We start from the raw sequence: 16,865 nt of genomic DNA on the forward strand, positions 1-16,865 counted from the left end.
ATGAATGAATGAATAATACAATCAAATCCTAGTAATTACACATGTAAATACACTTGAGTACCAGCCCTTTACTTACAAGCTGTTAGAACTTAGAATCTAATTGTTTGTGCATAGTTTCAAAGCAAAAATGATATATGAGCCAAATGATGAAGGTCTGAGAATACATAATGAAATTCATCTTATGAAGCTAGTAGAATAAATTCATGAGGCAAGGTGAGTATATTTCATATAAGCAGACCTTGTTTGGGACTATGCCCTGAAGGCAGAGCAGTGGGGGGTCCTGGGGTACATTGAGGCCTTCACTGTTTTTAGGTGCACGTTTTAATCTCTTTGTGTATAGGATATGCATGTGTTTATTGTGTGAGTGGCACACGTCCATGCCATGTGTGCATGTGGAAATGAGGACAGCTTTGGGTATCGGTCCTCGCCTTTCATTTGAGATGGGGTTGTGGTGGTATTGTTTTCCCCAAAATATTGTGTACCTTAATAAACTTATCTGGGGTCAGAGAACAGAAAAGCCACTAGGTAGGCGGTGATAGCACACACCTTTAATCCTGGCATTCCAGAGATAGAAATCCCTTTGGATCTCTGTGAGTTCAAGGCCACATTGGAAATAGCCAAGCATGGTGACACGCCTTTAATCCCAGAAAACCAGCCTTTAATCCCAAGGAGTGGTGGTAGAAAGTAGAAAGATATATAAGGCGTGAGGACCAGAAACTAGAGGCATTTGGCTGGTTAAGCATTTGGCCTGGTTAAGCTTTCAGGCTATGGAGCAACACAGTTCAGCTGAGACCCATTCCGGATGAGAACTCAGAGGCCTCCAGTCCGAGGAGACAAAACCAGCTGAGGATCCGGCGAGGTGAGATAGCTGTGGCTTATTCTGTCTCTCTGACCTTCCAGTATTCACCCCAATAACTGGCCTCAGATTTGTTTTTATTAATAAGACTCTTTAAGATTCATGCAACATGGGGTCTCTTAACTGTCACTCTGCACACATCAGGCTCGCCGGCCTGCAGTCTTCCCAGGATTCTCTTACCCCACCTCTCGGCTCACTGCAGGAGCGCCGGGTTTACAGATGTGCACCACCATGCCAGCCTTCCCTGGCTTCTGTGACTCTAACTCAGGTCCTCACACTTGTGCAGCAAGTGTTTTACACACTGAGCCCCCTCCAGAGCCCCTAATTGCATAGACAGTTGGTCATTTCATGATCTAGATCTGACCTTTACCTTTTCTTGACATACAGGCAAGCAGTCCTTATAGCACTGTTGGTGAAGGTTGGCGTTATTTCTGAAAAGCATACGTGGGAATGGCAGAGCGCGGAAGTTGTGGCCATGGGCCTGCAGGTAAGTAGTGCTGTCAATGAATCAAGGGCTTTTACTGTTTAAGCTGTTTGACACAGTGTTGCCCTAAACCTGCATCGTGCAAACCATGGGCAAGACTGTTAGCTTACTCCATGGAGAGGAGCGGGAACCCTAGAGAAATGGCCCATAGGTACTGATTGGTAAATGTTTTATTCCTGGTCCACATATATCTGCACGTTTCCTTTCAGTCCTTGAGGAACAGATTAAGAAATATTTGACTGAGGGAGGGCAAAAAAAAATGTAAACGTTGGCTTGTCATGTTTGAAGTGGAAAAAATGTTGAAAAATGAATATAATCTGGATTATATTTTAAAAGTTGACACCCTATGTAACTTTGAAAATGTTAGCATTTTGAAAAACTAGATTTAAAGCCAAAGATGATGGATATTTTTGTGGCTATTGTAGGATTTCATAATCTGCCTTGAAATGTTCCTTGTGGCCATTGCCCATTACCATTTCTTCTCCTACAAACCCTACATGCGAGAGGAAGAGGAAGGCTCGTTCTTTGACTCTTTCCTGGCTATGTGGGATGTGTCAGATATCAGAGATGATATTTCTGAACAAATAAGACACATGGGTAAGTAACAGCTATCTAACTTCTGTTGGTGTGAGTGTATATATAGGGGGTTGTCTGCGTGTGCAGGTACGGTCAGAGGTGAACCTCAGGTGTGGTCCCTCAGGAGCTGTTCAGCTTGGGTTTTGGAACAGGGCCTCTCACTGTCCTGGGGCTCACAGATTGATCTGGGATCGCTGTCCAGAGGCCCCAGGATCCAGCTCTGTCTCTAGCACAGGACTGCAAGCTGCCCAGCTTGGGACCTGTGCTGAGGACTGAACTCAGGTCCTCATTCTTGTGTGGCAAGCACTTTGCAGACTGAGGTATCACCCCAACCCAAATACATAAGATTTACTCTAGTAATTTAAGAAATAAGAACATACTTAAAGCAGTACCATGATACAGGCTCTTCAAATCTGGGGAGAATAAAGAGAGGAACTATTTTTAGAATGGTAAAAATAACTTTTGGCTAATAAATTTATATTATCTTAAAGGAAGAACAATGCGAGGGTATCAGAAAAAAAAAAAAATGTTTTCCTGAAGACCCGAAGCAGACTGAACACACAGGTCTGCTTTCCTCATCATCAAAAGATGCAGTTTCTGCAGGTTCAAAGCCATCCTCACACCTGGGCCAATATCAGGCCTTTGAACACATGATTACTTCACAGAAAGCAGCTGCTGCATCCAAGTCATGTGAAGACATTGTCATTGATGTCCCAGAAGAGCAGGAACCTCCTGATACAGGCCAACATCAAGACTTAGAAGACACAGATACTTCACAGGATACATTTTCTGAGGCCAAGCTATGTGAAGATGTAATGGTTAATATCCCAGAAGAGCAGAAGGAGCCCCCTGGCTAATAAATTTATATTATCTTAAAGGGAGAACAATGTGAGGGTATCAGAAAAAAAAGTTTTCCTGAAGACTCGGAACATTCTGAACACACAAGTCTGCTTTCCTCGTCCTCACAAGATGCAGTTTCTGCAGGTTCAAAGCCATCTTCACTTGCCCCAGGACCAATATCAGGGCTTTGGACACACGATTACATCACAGAATGCAGCTGCTGCATCCAAGTTATGTGAAGACATTGTCACTGATGTCCCAGAAGAGCAGGAACCTCCTGATACAAGCCAACATCAAGACTTGGAAGACACAGTTGCTTCACAGGATACACTTTCTGAGGCCAAGCTATCTGAAGATGTCATTATTGATATCCCAGAAAAGCAGAAGGAGCCCCCAACCCATCAATGGACTCTTAAAGCTACCACAATCTTCTTTGTGTGTAGGCTCAAGATCTGAACAGTTCAAAATGTTGGAAAAATTCAAAGACAGGCAAAAAACAGATATAACTACTATATATAATAAACACACATAAAATGCCAATACACACATGTTAATATATATATTTGTGTGTTTTGTATATCACAAATAACATTTAAATTTCCTAGGCTTTGGTTTTCTTAAACTGTTAGAGTATCATATATTCAAACAGTAAATAACAACTTCAGCTGAACTCTCTTGCATTTCTCACTAGGATGGACATTTGAAAAAAAATATCAGTGCTTCTTACCACTGCATGAATGTAATGATCTGGACTGAAAATGTAAATACAAAATTAAGATTAATTTAATTTAATCATAATCATCATGTGCCATTTAAGTTTACATAATTACAGTTCAATTACATGTTTTTCAATAAATGTAATACCATTTTCTGAAACTCTTACGTATCTTACTCTTTTACTCTTTTTTTTTTTTTTTTTTGAGATAGGGTTTCTTTGTAAATCCCTGGCTGTCCTGGAACTCCCTCAGTAGACCAGGCTGGCCTTGACTCACAGAGAGCAGCCTGCTTGTGCCATCAGACTAAAAGCATTCACCACCACCAACCTGGCTGTGTCTTACTCTTTAAACATAAATTCCTAACGCTTTAACAAAAATTGCTTGATTAAAAGTCCACATTTTTTTTTTAATTTTTGAGCTAGACTTAACAGTGTACACATTTAAACCCAGCACTCAGGAAGCAGAGGCAGGTGGAATTTGGGGAGTGCCCGGCCAGTCTGGTCTAGGCCAAAACAAAAAAAAAAAAAACATTGGTCAAAGAAACAGAAGATGAAGCTAAATGGAAGGACACCCTGTGACTCAGAATAAATCTTATCAGAATGTCCACACTACGAACAGGAACATATAGATCAATGTAACTGCCGTCAGAATCCTAGTGGCATGATTCAGGCAAAGAACAGTCCTAAAATTCATATAGAAATATTTTTTTAAAAGGCCAGACCACTTCTGAGGAAAATTGGACACATGGCATTTCCTGATTTGAAATACAAGCTGGGTGCCATGGTTCGTGGCCTGTCATCCTAGCATAGGATGTTTGAGATTATCCTGAGCAACATAATACACACACATACCCCATGTCTTTTTTTTAAGAAACTTTTTTATTCATTTTACATACCAACCACAAATCGCCCTCTCTCCCCTCCTCCCACTCTGCCCCCTAGCTTTTCCCTCCCACTCCCATTCCCTCCTCCAAAAGGGTAAGGGCTCTCAAGGGGAGTCAGCAAAGCCTGGTACATTCAGTTAAGACAGGACCAAGCCCCTCCCCCCTGCAGCAAGGCTGAGCAAGGCGTCCCACCATAGGTAATGGACTCCAGAAAGCCAGCTCATGCACCAGGGATAGATCCTGATCCCACTGCCAGGGGCCCCTCAAACAGATCAAGCTACACAACTGTCTCACTTATGCAGAGGGCCTAGTCCAGTCCCATGCAGGTTCCACAGCTGGCCAGACATTTCTTACAGTGCTATTATTGTATAAAAGTATCTGATCGTCTAGACAGATCTCATGTAGTGAAAGCAAAGAATTAAATTTTAAAAATCTTTGCTAGTTTTAGGTATACAGTAGCACCTTGGGTTGATTTCATTTTTATTTCCTTAATAGATTGAAAGGTGGTATACCATGTGATTTAGCTTTCAATTCTATTGTTTTGTTCTAATATGCCAAATTATGAATTAGTTCCTGCTGATAGTTTCTTATTTTCAGTCTCAAATAGTTTCTCTAAACATAAGCCTTTGGTTTTCTCTCATACCATAGTAGTTACTTTCTTTTAGTCCAAGGGTAAAATATATACCTGTCTTTTGAAAATTAGCAAACATGTCTTCTCATGGAAATTCCAATCTTGACTTAATAACCTGTGAAATCTTAAGTAAATTATTTAATGTCTCCAAACCTTGATTTTCAAATCTATAAGATAAGAAACAAAATAATGTATACCTCTTAGGGATGGAGTGACAATTAAATTAAAAATACATATAGGGTTTTTTTTTCATTTTTATTTTTTTCTATTATCAGCTTGATACAGTATAAATTCTTATCCTAATAGTGAAATGTTTCACTGAGGCTTGCCCAGTGATTGAGTAAAACCAAAACTTATTATAAGCCACAGTCATTCTAGGGTCCCCCCTGCTATATAGCCTCTCTGATTCTGTGGGTTGCAGTCTAATCGTTCTTTGCTTTATATCTAGTATCCACTTATGAGTGAGTACATACCATGTTTGTCCTTTTGGGTTTGGGTTACCTCACTCAGAATGATATTTTCTAGTTCCATCCATTTGCCTGCAAATTTCACGCTGTCATTGTTTTTCTCCGTAGTACTCCATTGTGTATATGTACCACATTTTCTTAATCCATTATTCAGTTGAAGGGCATCATCTCTAGGTTGTTTCCAGGTTCTCACTATTGCAAATAGTGCTGCTATGAACATAGTTGAGCATGTATCTTTGTGGTATGAGTGAGCATTCCTTGGGTATATGCCCAAGAGTGGGATGGCTGGGTCTTGAGGTAGATCAATTCCCAATTTTCTGAGAAACCACCATACTGATTTCCACAGTGGTTATACAAGTTTGCACTCCCACCAACAGTGGAGGAGTGTTCCTTTTGCTCCGCATCCTCTCCAACATTGACTGTCATTAGTATTTTTGATCTTAGCCATTCTGACAGGTGTAAGGTGGTATCTCAGAGTTGTTTTGATATGCATTTCTCTGATGATTAAGGATGTTGAGCATTTCTTTAAATGCCTTTCAGCCATTTGTGATTCTTCTTTTGAGAATTCTCTGTTTAGCTCTTTAGCCCATTTTTTAATTGGACTGTTCAGTATTTTGATGTCTAGTTTCTTGAGTTCTTTCTATACTTTGGAGATCAGTCCTCTGTCAGATGTGAGGTTGGTGAAGGTCTTTTCCTATTCTGTAGGCTGTCTTTTTGTCTTATTGACCATGTCTTTTGCCCTACAAAAGCTTCTCAGTTTGAAGAGGTCCCATTTATTAATTATTGTGCTCAGTGTCTGTGCTGCTGGTGTTATATTTAGGAAGTGATCTCCTGTGCCAATGCATTCAAGAATACTTCCTACTTTCTCTTCTATCAAGTTCAGTGTAACTGGATTTATGTTGAGGTCTTTGATCCACCTGGACTTGAGTTTTGTGCATGGTGACAGATATGGATCTATTTGCAATCTTTTACATGTTGACATCCAGTTATGCCAGCACCATTTGTTGAAGATACTTTCTTTTTTCCATTGTATAGTTTTGGCTTCTTTGTCAAAAATCAATACCCCATGTCTTAAGAAAAAATTGTTACAAAGCTACAATGGTCAACAGGGTGGTGGGCTGGAGAGTTTGCTCAGTGGTCAAGTACACTGGCTGCTCTCCCAGAGGACCCAAGATTGACTTCCAGCACCAACATGGTAACTCTATCTGTAACTGTAGTTCGGGAAACGTAGTGCCCTCTTCCGACCAGCTCAGGCACCAGGCATGCACACTGGTGCACAGGCTTGTATACAGGCCAAACACCCAAACACATAAATAAAAATGTTTAAAGGAAAAAAAGTGGGATGCTAACAAAAACCAGACAAGTAGAACAAAATGGAAAGTCAGAATAATTGCTGACAAGAGTACCAAGTGGACGCACTAAGAAAAAATAGCTTCCACCCAGTGAATTGTCCCAAGAAGTCTGGATTCCAATACCACAGAATGAAACCAGACCCTTATTTTACACCAGACCCCAAAATCAACTCACTGTGCAAGGCACACAAATGTGAGGCCTGTAACTAAACTAAGAGAAGCCCCTGAACCATTGGCTTTGCCAGCGACTTTCAGAACACCACACCAGAAGGTACCATGCAAGCTTCCAAAGTCCAACACATCTATGGCAGAACCACGTCAACAACGCGCATGCCGTGACGACCCTAAAGCACAACAGGGGCATGCGCACCTTGGCCGTAACCAACAGCTCTAACGACTGAAGATCTGCTCGACAAGAGGAAACCTGCCTGGGACTGGAAGCCTGGCTAACTCCTTAGTGCTAGTGATTACTGGAGGAGAATCTACAACCACTAATTTACTAAACCAGCATAATCCCTAACAACAATCCATAAACATCTGTCCTTGACAGATAAATGTAGATTTTACCCCTCATCAAGGAAACATCTGCAACAGACCATTACAGAAAACCATTGCCAAATGCAGAGTTGTGGAGCCCAGTCCCAGTGGACACATCAACAAAACACTCCCACACCTAAGGCTCAGGGAACATTGCAGAAGATGGAACTGGAAGATTGTAAGACCCAGAGGATCAGGGACTTTGCTGTGAGATTGTGTCTTCTAGTAATGTCAGAAGCTACACTCCTAAAGTCTCACAAACATGACTGCCCAAATGTGAGCTGAACAAGGACAACACCAAGGGAAAAGCCCACAGGCCTCAACCCTACACAAAGAACTATAGGCAACTGAGGAAAGCTGGACGTCGGAGAGATGGTCTTTTCCATGAAAAAGCATAATAATTAGTTGTCTAGTGCCAAATGCTCAGCTCCTAAAAACATAAATACAGGTAGCATTATACAGACTGGGCAGGCTATATCTAGGAATATATATGGTATACTTATAACCATGCAATAACAATGAGAAAAGAGGCCATGAATTTGAAGGAGAGCAGGGAGGGATATATGGGAGGCTTTGCGAGGAGAAAAGGAAATGGAGAAATGTTGTAAATATATTCTAAAAAAAAATTAAATTAAGATCACACCATAAGTTTAGCCCACAAAAACAAAACATGAGTGAGCAGGACTTGATCTGCCACATTCTACAACAGATGGCACCTGTGCACCCAGAGATGCACACAGCCCTAGGTCACAAAGCCCTGGGGAGATGGCAGTTGTGCTGGACACGGACTTTTCTTGTTTATACTTTCCACACAAAACACCTACACTGTCTTAGTTGCCATATCTAGAGCTCCCGTAAGGATAGGACAACTATATCAATCTAAAGCTTCTGCAGAGCAAAGGAAAAATATCAGTGACCTCAAGCAGCAGCCTACCTACTGGGAAAAAGACTTGCAAACAATATCTAGCTTAAAAGGAGCTAATACCTATAAAGAACTCATACAGCTCAGTAATAGAGCAGCCCTGCTACAAATTAGAAAAATCTTGAACAAACATTTCAATAAAGCAGACAAAAATGGCCAGCAGGTGCTGTCTGCTCCTTCCTGACTGTGGACATAATACGACAAGCCACTTCATGTTCCTGCCACCACACCACAGGACTGCATCCCTCCATAGACCTTCACTCTGTCTCCACTGGGAGCTGTGCACTTGGCTCCAGCCAGGTCCCACATCAAGGCTCGCTTCCTTGCCGATTTTAGTGCAGCCCCTGCCCAGGACAATGTGCAGATTGGACACAATCAGCAGCTGTGGGGTTATCTCAAATTAAGGCCCCTGCTGCCTCTGGGTCTCTGCAACCCAAGACATGCTGTGAACCATACTCTTGAGGAAATTCATCAACTGTCAGTCATACTAAAAACCTGGCCAGCAGAATACTTCTAGACTATGGAAGTCTTTGGAACAAAAACTCACTGGATTCAGTGACCTGGAGACCAGGATAGAGCCAGAGTCTGCTGGGGTCTAAACAGCATGCTGGACACTGGATATACAACAGCAGGGTCAACATTGGCCAACAGCCTCCTGGAGGCTTAACTAGACTTGAGACCTCAGTGTCTGTAACCCAGCCTGCAAAAGGGAAGCCCAGAAGCAGGAACAGCATTCCAAATGAGATCCTTGGGGGCAGTGGGAACGACACCCAGGGCACTGTGACCAATAGCTAAGACCTAGCCATGAAATACCTAAGAGCATGTCAGGCTTCTGGAAACCAGGAAAAACGTGCCAAGACTTGAGACCGAATCCAGTCAACAGGACAGACAACTCTTATGCTGTTACCTTTTTATCCACATTTATCCTGTCAGTTTTGTTGTTCTAGAGCTACTCTTTTTTTTTCTTTCTCAAAGCACCCAGGCTCCACTGGTTTGTGGGGTCTGTGTCAGCCTCCTAAGAGCTCGGGCTGTTATATTACCTGATACTTTGTATCTCCCCTTCTTGTGGCCACATTGGGAGACCCCCAAGCAAGACCACCACAGAGCCAATATCTGTTGCAAAACACACAGGGGTTTATTGATAACAAGCAAGCCCAGGCTTGGTCTGTGTCCAACACTCAACACAGAGAATAGAGGACAGCCCTGAGCTCTCAGAGTGAGGGGATTTTAAAGGGAAAAACCGCAAGCAGGGTGGTACAAGCCTTGGATTCATATGATTGGGTGAGGGTATGTAATCTTTGAATTTACTGGTTAGGAGTTACAGTTATCATTTTGGGACAGGCCTGGACAAGTTCCAGGCTCTGTCCTTGAGCTGCCATGGAGGCAGGCTGGCCTGGCATGTTCACATTGACCCATGCATATAGCTCTAAGTTGGTGAAGAGTCTCAGACAGTAAACAATTGACTGAACCTTGAGCAGTCAGAGTACGTGCAGAAAGGGAGCTACTGCAAGGACTATGTCATGGCCCTGAAACTGCTGCTCAAGTCTCAGGAAACTGAAATTGAGGCCTGACCTCTGAGAGAAGACTGACAGCCTGCTATGGCGTCTGCTTGGTCCTTTCATTGCCCCCTTGAGTGGTATATAATCTCCAATCTTGGAGATGTTTCTTTTTGGTAAAAGACTTTATCACCACAGTAGTAGATCATTTTAGAGACTAATTGTATCAGGACTTAAGAGTTTTCCCATTATCAATGGCAAAGTGAGTCTCCCCTTATTCAGTTGTTGCCATCTGCAAGTGTGTTGTGGGTTCAGGGGTTGATATTTGGATTCTAGTATCCTCAGTTTAGTGGTACCCAGACAGGAATCTTCACTTAGTTAAGACATCAGTAACATAAGAGCCAACAGTAATTAGCAGAAGCACAAGGGCCAAAAGCCCTGTGATGGCTGACAGTTCCTTATCCTGAAGGAACTTGGAAATGAGAATGGGGACCAGTTATTACTTTATCTCAGGCTCCCTATGACAAGAAATTCCCTTTTGATCTAACATTCCAGGTGGGGGACAAGGGCAACGTTTTCACTTCTGTAATTACTTCCTGATGACATTGGGACATTGTTGTCAGGGCCCTGGAAAGCTGGAATGTTAGTCAAAGGCAAGGAGGGAATGTTTTATTGATCAGCTGAAGAGATGGCATGTATATTGGCTGAATTGGTTAATATCAGCTTTCAGCAAGTTCAGGGCTCACAATCATTTGGAGTAGGTTGTCACCAGGAAACAATGCTTGGATGTGTCTGTCAGCCAAGTGGAAACCTGTTGAGAGATATAAACTAGGATCAGGAGCTAAAATTCATGAACTTATTTGGAACATTCAGATTCATAGTCTCAGTACTTGTAGTATTATCAATTTGCATTGAAATCTATATTGTGTTTTCTATCTAGAGAGACAGGTATAGATTGGACTGAAATGTCTTTGGCCCAATAAAAAGCATCTATCTCTATATATCTCTCTCTATGTCTCTCCCCGGCTCTCTCTCCCTGGTGTGCTCTCTCTCTCTCTCTCTCTCTCTCTCTCTCTCTCTCTCTCTCTCTCTCTCTCTCTCTCTCTGTCTCTCTCTCCTCTCTCCCCTTTCCCTCCTAATAAAGCTCTAAAAAGAATTTAAAGAAAAAAATGCATCTATAAGTCTATATTCAGAACCTATTTCTCTCTCTTTTTTAAGAGACTTAGTAGCTTTAATTAATTAATGCATTGATCAATTAATTAATAAGGTGGCTGCAACCTTGTGGAAGACTCTGGCTGACTGATGTTGCTAAGCTGACAGAGCTACAGCTAGCCCTGTCAGTGCCATCAGAGACCTGAAAAGGATACATTGTACCTGAGTGCAGACTTCCAAATCTATTAAAAAAATGACAGGCTATCCATTACCCAGACCGCCATCACCCCAGGCTCCTGTAGTCTTCATAGCATTGGCAGGACAGGTGTCAGGACAGCATCAGCCTTGGCTGCTGGGCCCATGACGTGAAATTTTCCCTGTGGAGGAACAACTTGGGAAAGACTGACCTTATCTTGTCAGTGTCTCATTTGGGAATTCTGGGCCAGATCCCTGGCAGCAGGTGTTGAGCTGGGGCATCTTGCTCAGTGGTTGGTGTTATCACCAATTCAGGTGACACCTTCCTGTCATTGTTCCATATCTTCTTTGGAGATCCTGGGATTGCTGGGAGCTGGGAGTCTCTGTATGTTATAGTAAGCTTTTTATCAAATAATTTAAATACCATATTCACCAGATCTTTGATGGGTTTGAGGATCATTATCTATTAAATATATCTGAGCCAAAAAAATCTAGGCCTAATCTTGAAAACATCTCTAAGTTTGGTAACAATAACCATGCTAATTTGTTATCTGTAGATATATTAGTCAAATGTACCTCTCAGGTTCTGTTTTTTTCTTATTTAAATAGCTTATAATTAAATAAGAATTAACAGTACATGCTTTAAACTAGTACCTGGATTCCCGGATGACTAGCATTAACTTGTATTCCTTAACAAAGAGGACATGCAAACTCATACATTCAAAATCAAGCATACATGTGGCCACATTTTTATCCATACCTGTGGAGCATACATGGGCTGCAAAAAGGGTGCTGAGAGAAATTCAGATAAATAGAGCTTAAGCTTTAAGCTGTTTACGCAGAGAGTGGATACAAATGGTACCAGAGGAAGTTAGTTTAAGCTGTTTGTACAGAGAATAGATACAAAGGATGACAAAAGGAAGTTAGCTTGGGTTGTTTGTATGGAGATTAAAGACCAATGGTGAGAAAAAGTTAGCTCAAGTTATTTATGCTAAGATAAGATACTAAAAACAGGAGATGATGTCAGGGCATAAACAACTTGTAAATAGGGTGCCCTTTAAAATGATTGCTTTGTTCCTTCACCCCCTCCTAGGGTTCTGAGGTTTTCTGGTAGAAAAGAGGCTTACTGCCCATCAATAAAGGAGTTCTTGCTTAATTTGACTCCCCGCTGTGTCTCCAGGTAAGAGGGAGGCTGGGAAATGGGCGAGCGGCCTGCACTTGCCTTTCCTTGGTTCCAGGCCACCTCTTCACAGGTGACCTAAGTTCCCGGTGGGGCAGGTCCCCACACATACCTATGGAGTAGACCGACATTTTTAAAATTATGAATCTTTGGAGACTCAATGTAACAGCAGAATAGCAAGAAAAAGAATCTGAAACATGCTTCATTCTTTTATACACCTTAAGTCACTTTTTTATCATTACTTAAGCCTCTTTACCCTCAGATCTTTATATCTTGCATTTTACATACTTTCCTTCTTCCCAAAACATTTCTTATATTCTTATAGCTAAAACATTTATATCTTAGACCCTACATAAACTTTATTTATACTCAAACCTCACAACTTACTTAAACTTTAAAATACTTAATGACAGGATGATAAACGGTGCTGGTGGCAGCGTGCGGCACTGGTGGCGGTGCTGGTTACCAACGGAAAAGTCACAAGCCATGGCCATGACTAGCAGAGTTACAGAGAGCTTTATTGGAAGGAAGTGGGGGAGAGGAGAGAGGAGAGAAAGATGATGACATGGTGGGCGAGGGCAGCAGAGCAGAGAGAGCAGAGGGAGCGTGGAGTCTGCATCTGGCTTTTAAGGCACAGAATGTGTGACCATGCTGTGCATACATAGTTACCAGCGCCCACTGATGACGTAAGACGCCAGACCCTGAACGGCACATGTGCAGTCATGTAGCTGGAGTGAGGGCAGAATTCTAACACTTAAAGTTCCACATTTGTACACCTCAAACTACTTTCTCAGACCCAAAACATCATATACTCAAACCTGCATGACATACTTAAGGCTTCAAATTTTTACACCTTAAACTGCTTCCTCAAATCAAAACATCATTTATTCAAACTTTTATCCTCATATCTCAAGCCTTTATATTCTTATAAAAACATTACAACCTAAAACAACTTTTTTTATTTAATTCATTGAGCTATCCTTTACTTGGAATTTGACACAGGTTTTTTTTTCTCCTTATCATAACCAACAATAATTTGTAACCAATTCTCTTAAGTGATTGCAAGTACTTGTAACCCATTGAACTCAAAATGACCAAAACCCATGTATCTTTGACTGTTAATTTAATATTTTTCTTTTCAAGCAATATCAGGACAGAGAGGAGTTAACAAGGATAGCTGCTGACTGGCAGAAGAGACCTTCAAGTTATCACAGTGAAGAACTTGGCTTAGGAAGGAAGGGGGGCGGGGTTGGCAGCCAGGCATAGAGTGTGTCCTTGGCTGCCAGTGTTCCTGAAAAAAGTTTTTGTTAACTCCTCTGACTAAAATCAGATTCTCTGTTCAGTGTTCACACAGTTTTTGTCAATTGCAGGCAGTCCCCATCCCCCTGCCCATAGCTCCCATCTCCGCCCACCTGTACCGAGAGCGCACACCCCCACCCTCTGTGCGAGTGGCTGCTGCAGTCCTGATAGCAAGAGAGCTAGGGAGGGAGGGAGGTGGCCCTCGCTGTGCCTCTCTCTCCTCTTTCAGGAGAAGAGGGAGGCTAGAAGACAGAAACAAATAACATTCACACAGACAATCCAAGTGCCTGAACATCGGCACTGAGATGACGGCCTCCCTCGCAGCTAGTGAGCCCCTCTTACAGTACAGCAGCCCCACTTGGCAGGAGCTACCTGCTTATCTCAATTCAGTCAGGGGGACCCAGTTCCCTCTATTGTGGGCAGTGGCTCACGCACATCTGTCAGGCCTGCCGACAGTCAGCTGGGTAGCTGGGTAGAGGCTTGCGGATTGAAGAGACAATGAAGAAGACAGAAAAGAGTGCTGGTCAATGCTAGACAGTCCCGAGTTGATTTCACAGCCAGCTTATATACAGTCTTGAAGGACAGAGGTAGAACAATGCACAGCACAGGCATTCAGCAACAATCTATCCTGCCTTGCATCAAGGAGCAGGCAGTTTCATTTTCTATCTCAATATACCTCTGGCTGGCATGGACAGCCTGCATCTAGCTAGATAATGTGTTCCTTCTTGTAGGATAATCAGGACTTTCTCACAGCCCTTCAAGGAGGCTCTGTGGGCTAATCAAAACTTTCTCACAGCCCTGGAGCACACAAGCTTGAACTCTACTGACTCAGAATAGACTTCAGATTCAAACTAGGAAACTGAGTCAGTTGTGGGCTCCCACTATTCCTTTTAATTTATTTTAAGACTCCGCTGAGTCTCTCAGATGACTGTGCCTGTCTTAGGTGTTTCCTTATCACACTCCAATCTTACCCATCATGTGAGCATGAATTCTATCATTCACATCCTGTCTTAGGTTGAAAGGAAGTAAAGAAAACTTACCCGTCTTTGGCTACCAGCATCTGGTGTTAAGTCAGAGGAATGTGCATAGTTTTATTCCATGGAATTCTGAGCCCAGTCTCCATAACAAGTTCAAAATCAGCTTGAGAATCTGTCAGGGGCAAGGACAGAATCTCTGGTTAGTGGAAAAATACAGACCCCCGATAAGACAGGGAACTAGATCAGCTTACAGTCAGGTTGTCTAGCAACAGGACATTGAGTCAGAGCCCTTGACCCTTTCACCCAGTAAACATCCTATAAAAACATCCTGTTAGCTTGCCCCACCTTATGCAGATGACAGCTTCTTGCTCCCCCGACCCTGCAGGAACTATATAAACCTTTCTGGAGAAAATAAAGTTGCACCTTGATCAGAATCCAGACTTGATGTATTTTCCTTTGTATCTCCTGTCCCTACATTCCCTCCTTAGGGTGGTCGAGAACCCGTTGTAGCCCTGCAGGCAGGGCAAGAATCATAGGCAAACAGATTATGCCTACTACATGCTCCAATAGCTACAACACTACTTAAAGGTGAAGTAAATGATGACCGTGAAGGGATAGCCCTTTTGAATTGTTCTAGAATATCTTCAGCTGTTTTAACTGCATCTAAATTCAATTTAGCCTTTTTCATTTCTGTAAATCTCTTGATGTAATTTAGCCAAATCTAAGGATTCATTAGAATCATGCCAAATTCCTTTTAAGATGTGCCTTAACTCTTTCCCATCCAATAGCACTTTCATTATACACAGAAGATATAACACAAATCCATTCATAATTAGCATGACATTTCAAATGTACTCTAGTTTTCAGGCTTTGGAGCTCATCTCCCAGAAACTGTACCACATCTTAAAAAGCATTCAATTTATGTTCTATTTTCACATCTATATCTCTTTAAATCTCTAATATCATAAAGACGTTCATAAACAATTTGTGAACAAATCCTGCTATTTGTGAACAAAACCTGCTGTCTGAGTGGATTGAGACAAAGCCACTGAAACCACTGTAGTAGTAACAAAAGCTGAAATTCCTGCTATAACTAATCCAGCAATATGCTTCTGTCTGCTTAAAGCTTTCTTGATTTCTTCAATCACTTGTAACCTTTTATCCTCAAACCATGGATCACTCGCATATACTGACAATATTACAAAAGAAAGTTATTTTTATACCATTACATGAATACAGTTATCCATTTGAGACATACAATTGGTTAAAATACAATTAAGACATGATACATTGAACATAGAACCATTTATAGAAATATTTGCTTCACCAACTAAAAGAACATAGGGCATTTTGACATAAGCTAAAATAGTTCCTTTTAAAGAACAAACAGGTTTAAAGTGACTGAAGTGTCCTGCAACTGTTCCCATGGCAGCAGCAAGTTTCCAAACAGATGTTTGTGGAGATCTAGTACTGAAATACCAAATTCCAGCTGACAATCCTTGGTCCCAAGATTCTTCTGTAGACACTGTATAAGAGTCACTACAATGTCCTGATTTCCAGACCAATCAAGAATATACTTCTGTCCATGTGATATTATACTTTAAAGGAATAATGCCAGTACATCATCTCCATAACAAAGTTCTGTTAGGTTCTCGCAGTTCTTTTGTACATGGAGGAAACTGTTGAGGGGGTGAAATATTACTTATCCATTTACCTTGAGGAAGCAATCCAAGACATCCCTCCAAAGTAATATTTTTTGTAAAATGTACAGGAATCCCTTTACCAATATCCAAAACAAGAAAATTGTGAGCAATCTGGAACTCTTGGGTGGCAGGTGGATCTAAAAGCCTGGTATCATTAATTGCAACCACAATTTCTTTTCCTTCCCAAGTTGCAGGATGTAAAATTGGTGGATCAGGAACATAGGCCCAATAGGTTTCACTCTGGCATCTCTGGATGGTCATCAGCAACACCAGGATCAGTATTTCTCTGCTCCATACACCACACCAATCTTTCAGGCAACCAACAAGTTTCATTTTCATCCTGTGAGAAAACATAAACATGCCCTTGTCCCCATATTAAACAGGATTGGGGTCCTTCCACAAGCCAGTATAAGGATCTTTACATTTAACTTGAGCAAGTTTTGTGGTGGTGCCTTCATGCCAAAATTGATCAGCTACAGATTTTCTAGCAGCATCCACATTTTAAAAAATTAAAAAACAAATAACGCATGATTTAAAGCATTATGTTGTGACTGGGGTTATAACTCCCCCTTCTTTAATTTTTGAAGATGTATTTTGAG

General features: G+C 41.7%; 2 protein-coding genes across 2 annotated transcripts in view; one reads left to right on the top strand and one right to left on the bottom strand.

Moving 5' to 3' along the window:
• LOC143273212 (transmembrane protein 184C-like) overlaps positions 1-10,864 on the top strand; it is an 87,910-nt gene extending 77,046 nt beyond the window's left edge. The window contains exons 10-12 of the mRNA XM_076571579.1: positions 1,244-1,343; positions 1,766-1,937; positions 2,408-10,864. Coding sequence (XP_076427694.1) covers positions 1,244-1,343; positions 1,766-1,937; positions 2,408-2,454 — 319 coding nt within the window. The 3' untranslated portion in view covers positions 2,455-10,864. The remainder of the gene's footprint in view (positions 1-1,243; positions 1,344-1,765; positions 1,938-2,407) is intronic.
• LOC121826478 (protein arginine N-methyltransferase 9-like) overlaps positions 1-16,865 on the bottom strand; it is a 151,101-nt gene that overhangs the window by 124,190 nt on the left and 10,046 nt on the right. The gene's annotated exons all lie outside the window — the stretch shown is intronic.

The sequence above is a fragment of the Peromyscus maniculatus genome, chromosome 5 (assembly GCF_049852395.1).
Source record: "Peromyscus maniculatus bairdii isolate BWxNUB_F1_BW_parent chromosome 5, HU_Pman_BW_mat_3.1, whole genome shotgun sequence".
NCBI classification, from domain to species: domain Eukaryota; kingdom Metazoa; phylum Chordata; class Mammalia; order Rodentia; family Cricetidae; genus Peromyscus; species Peromyscus maniculatus.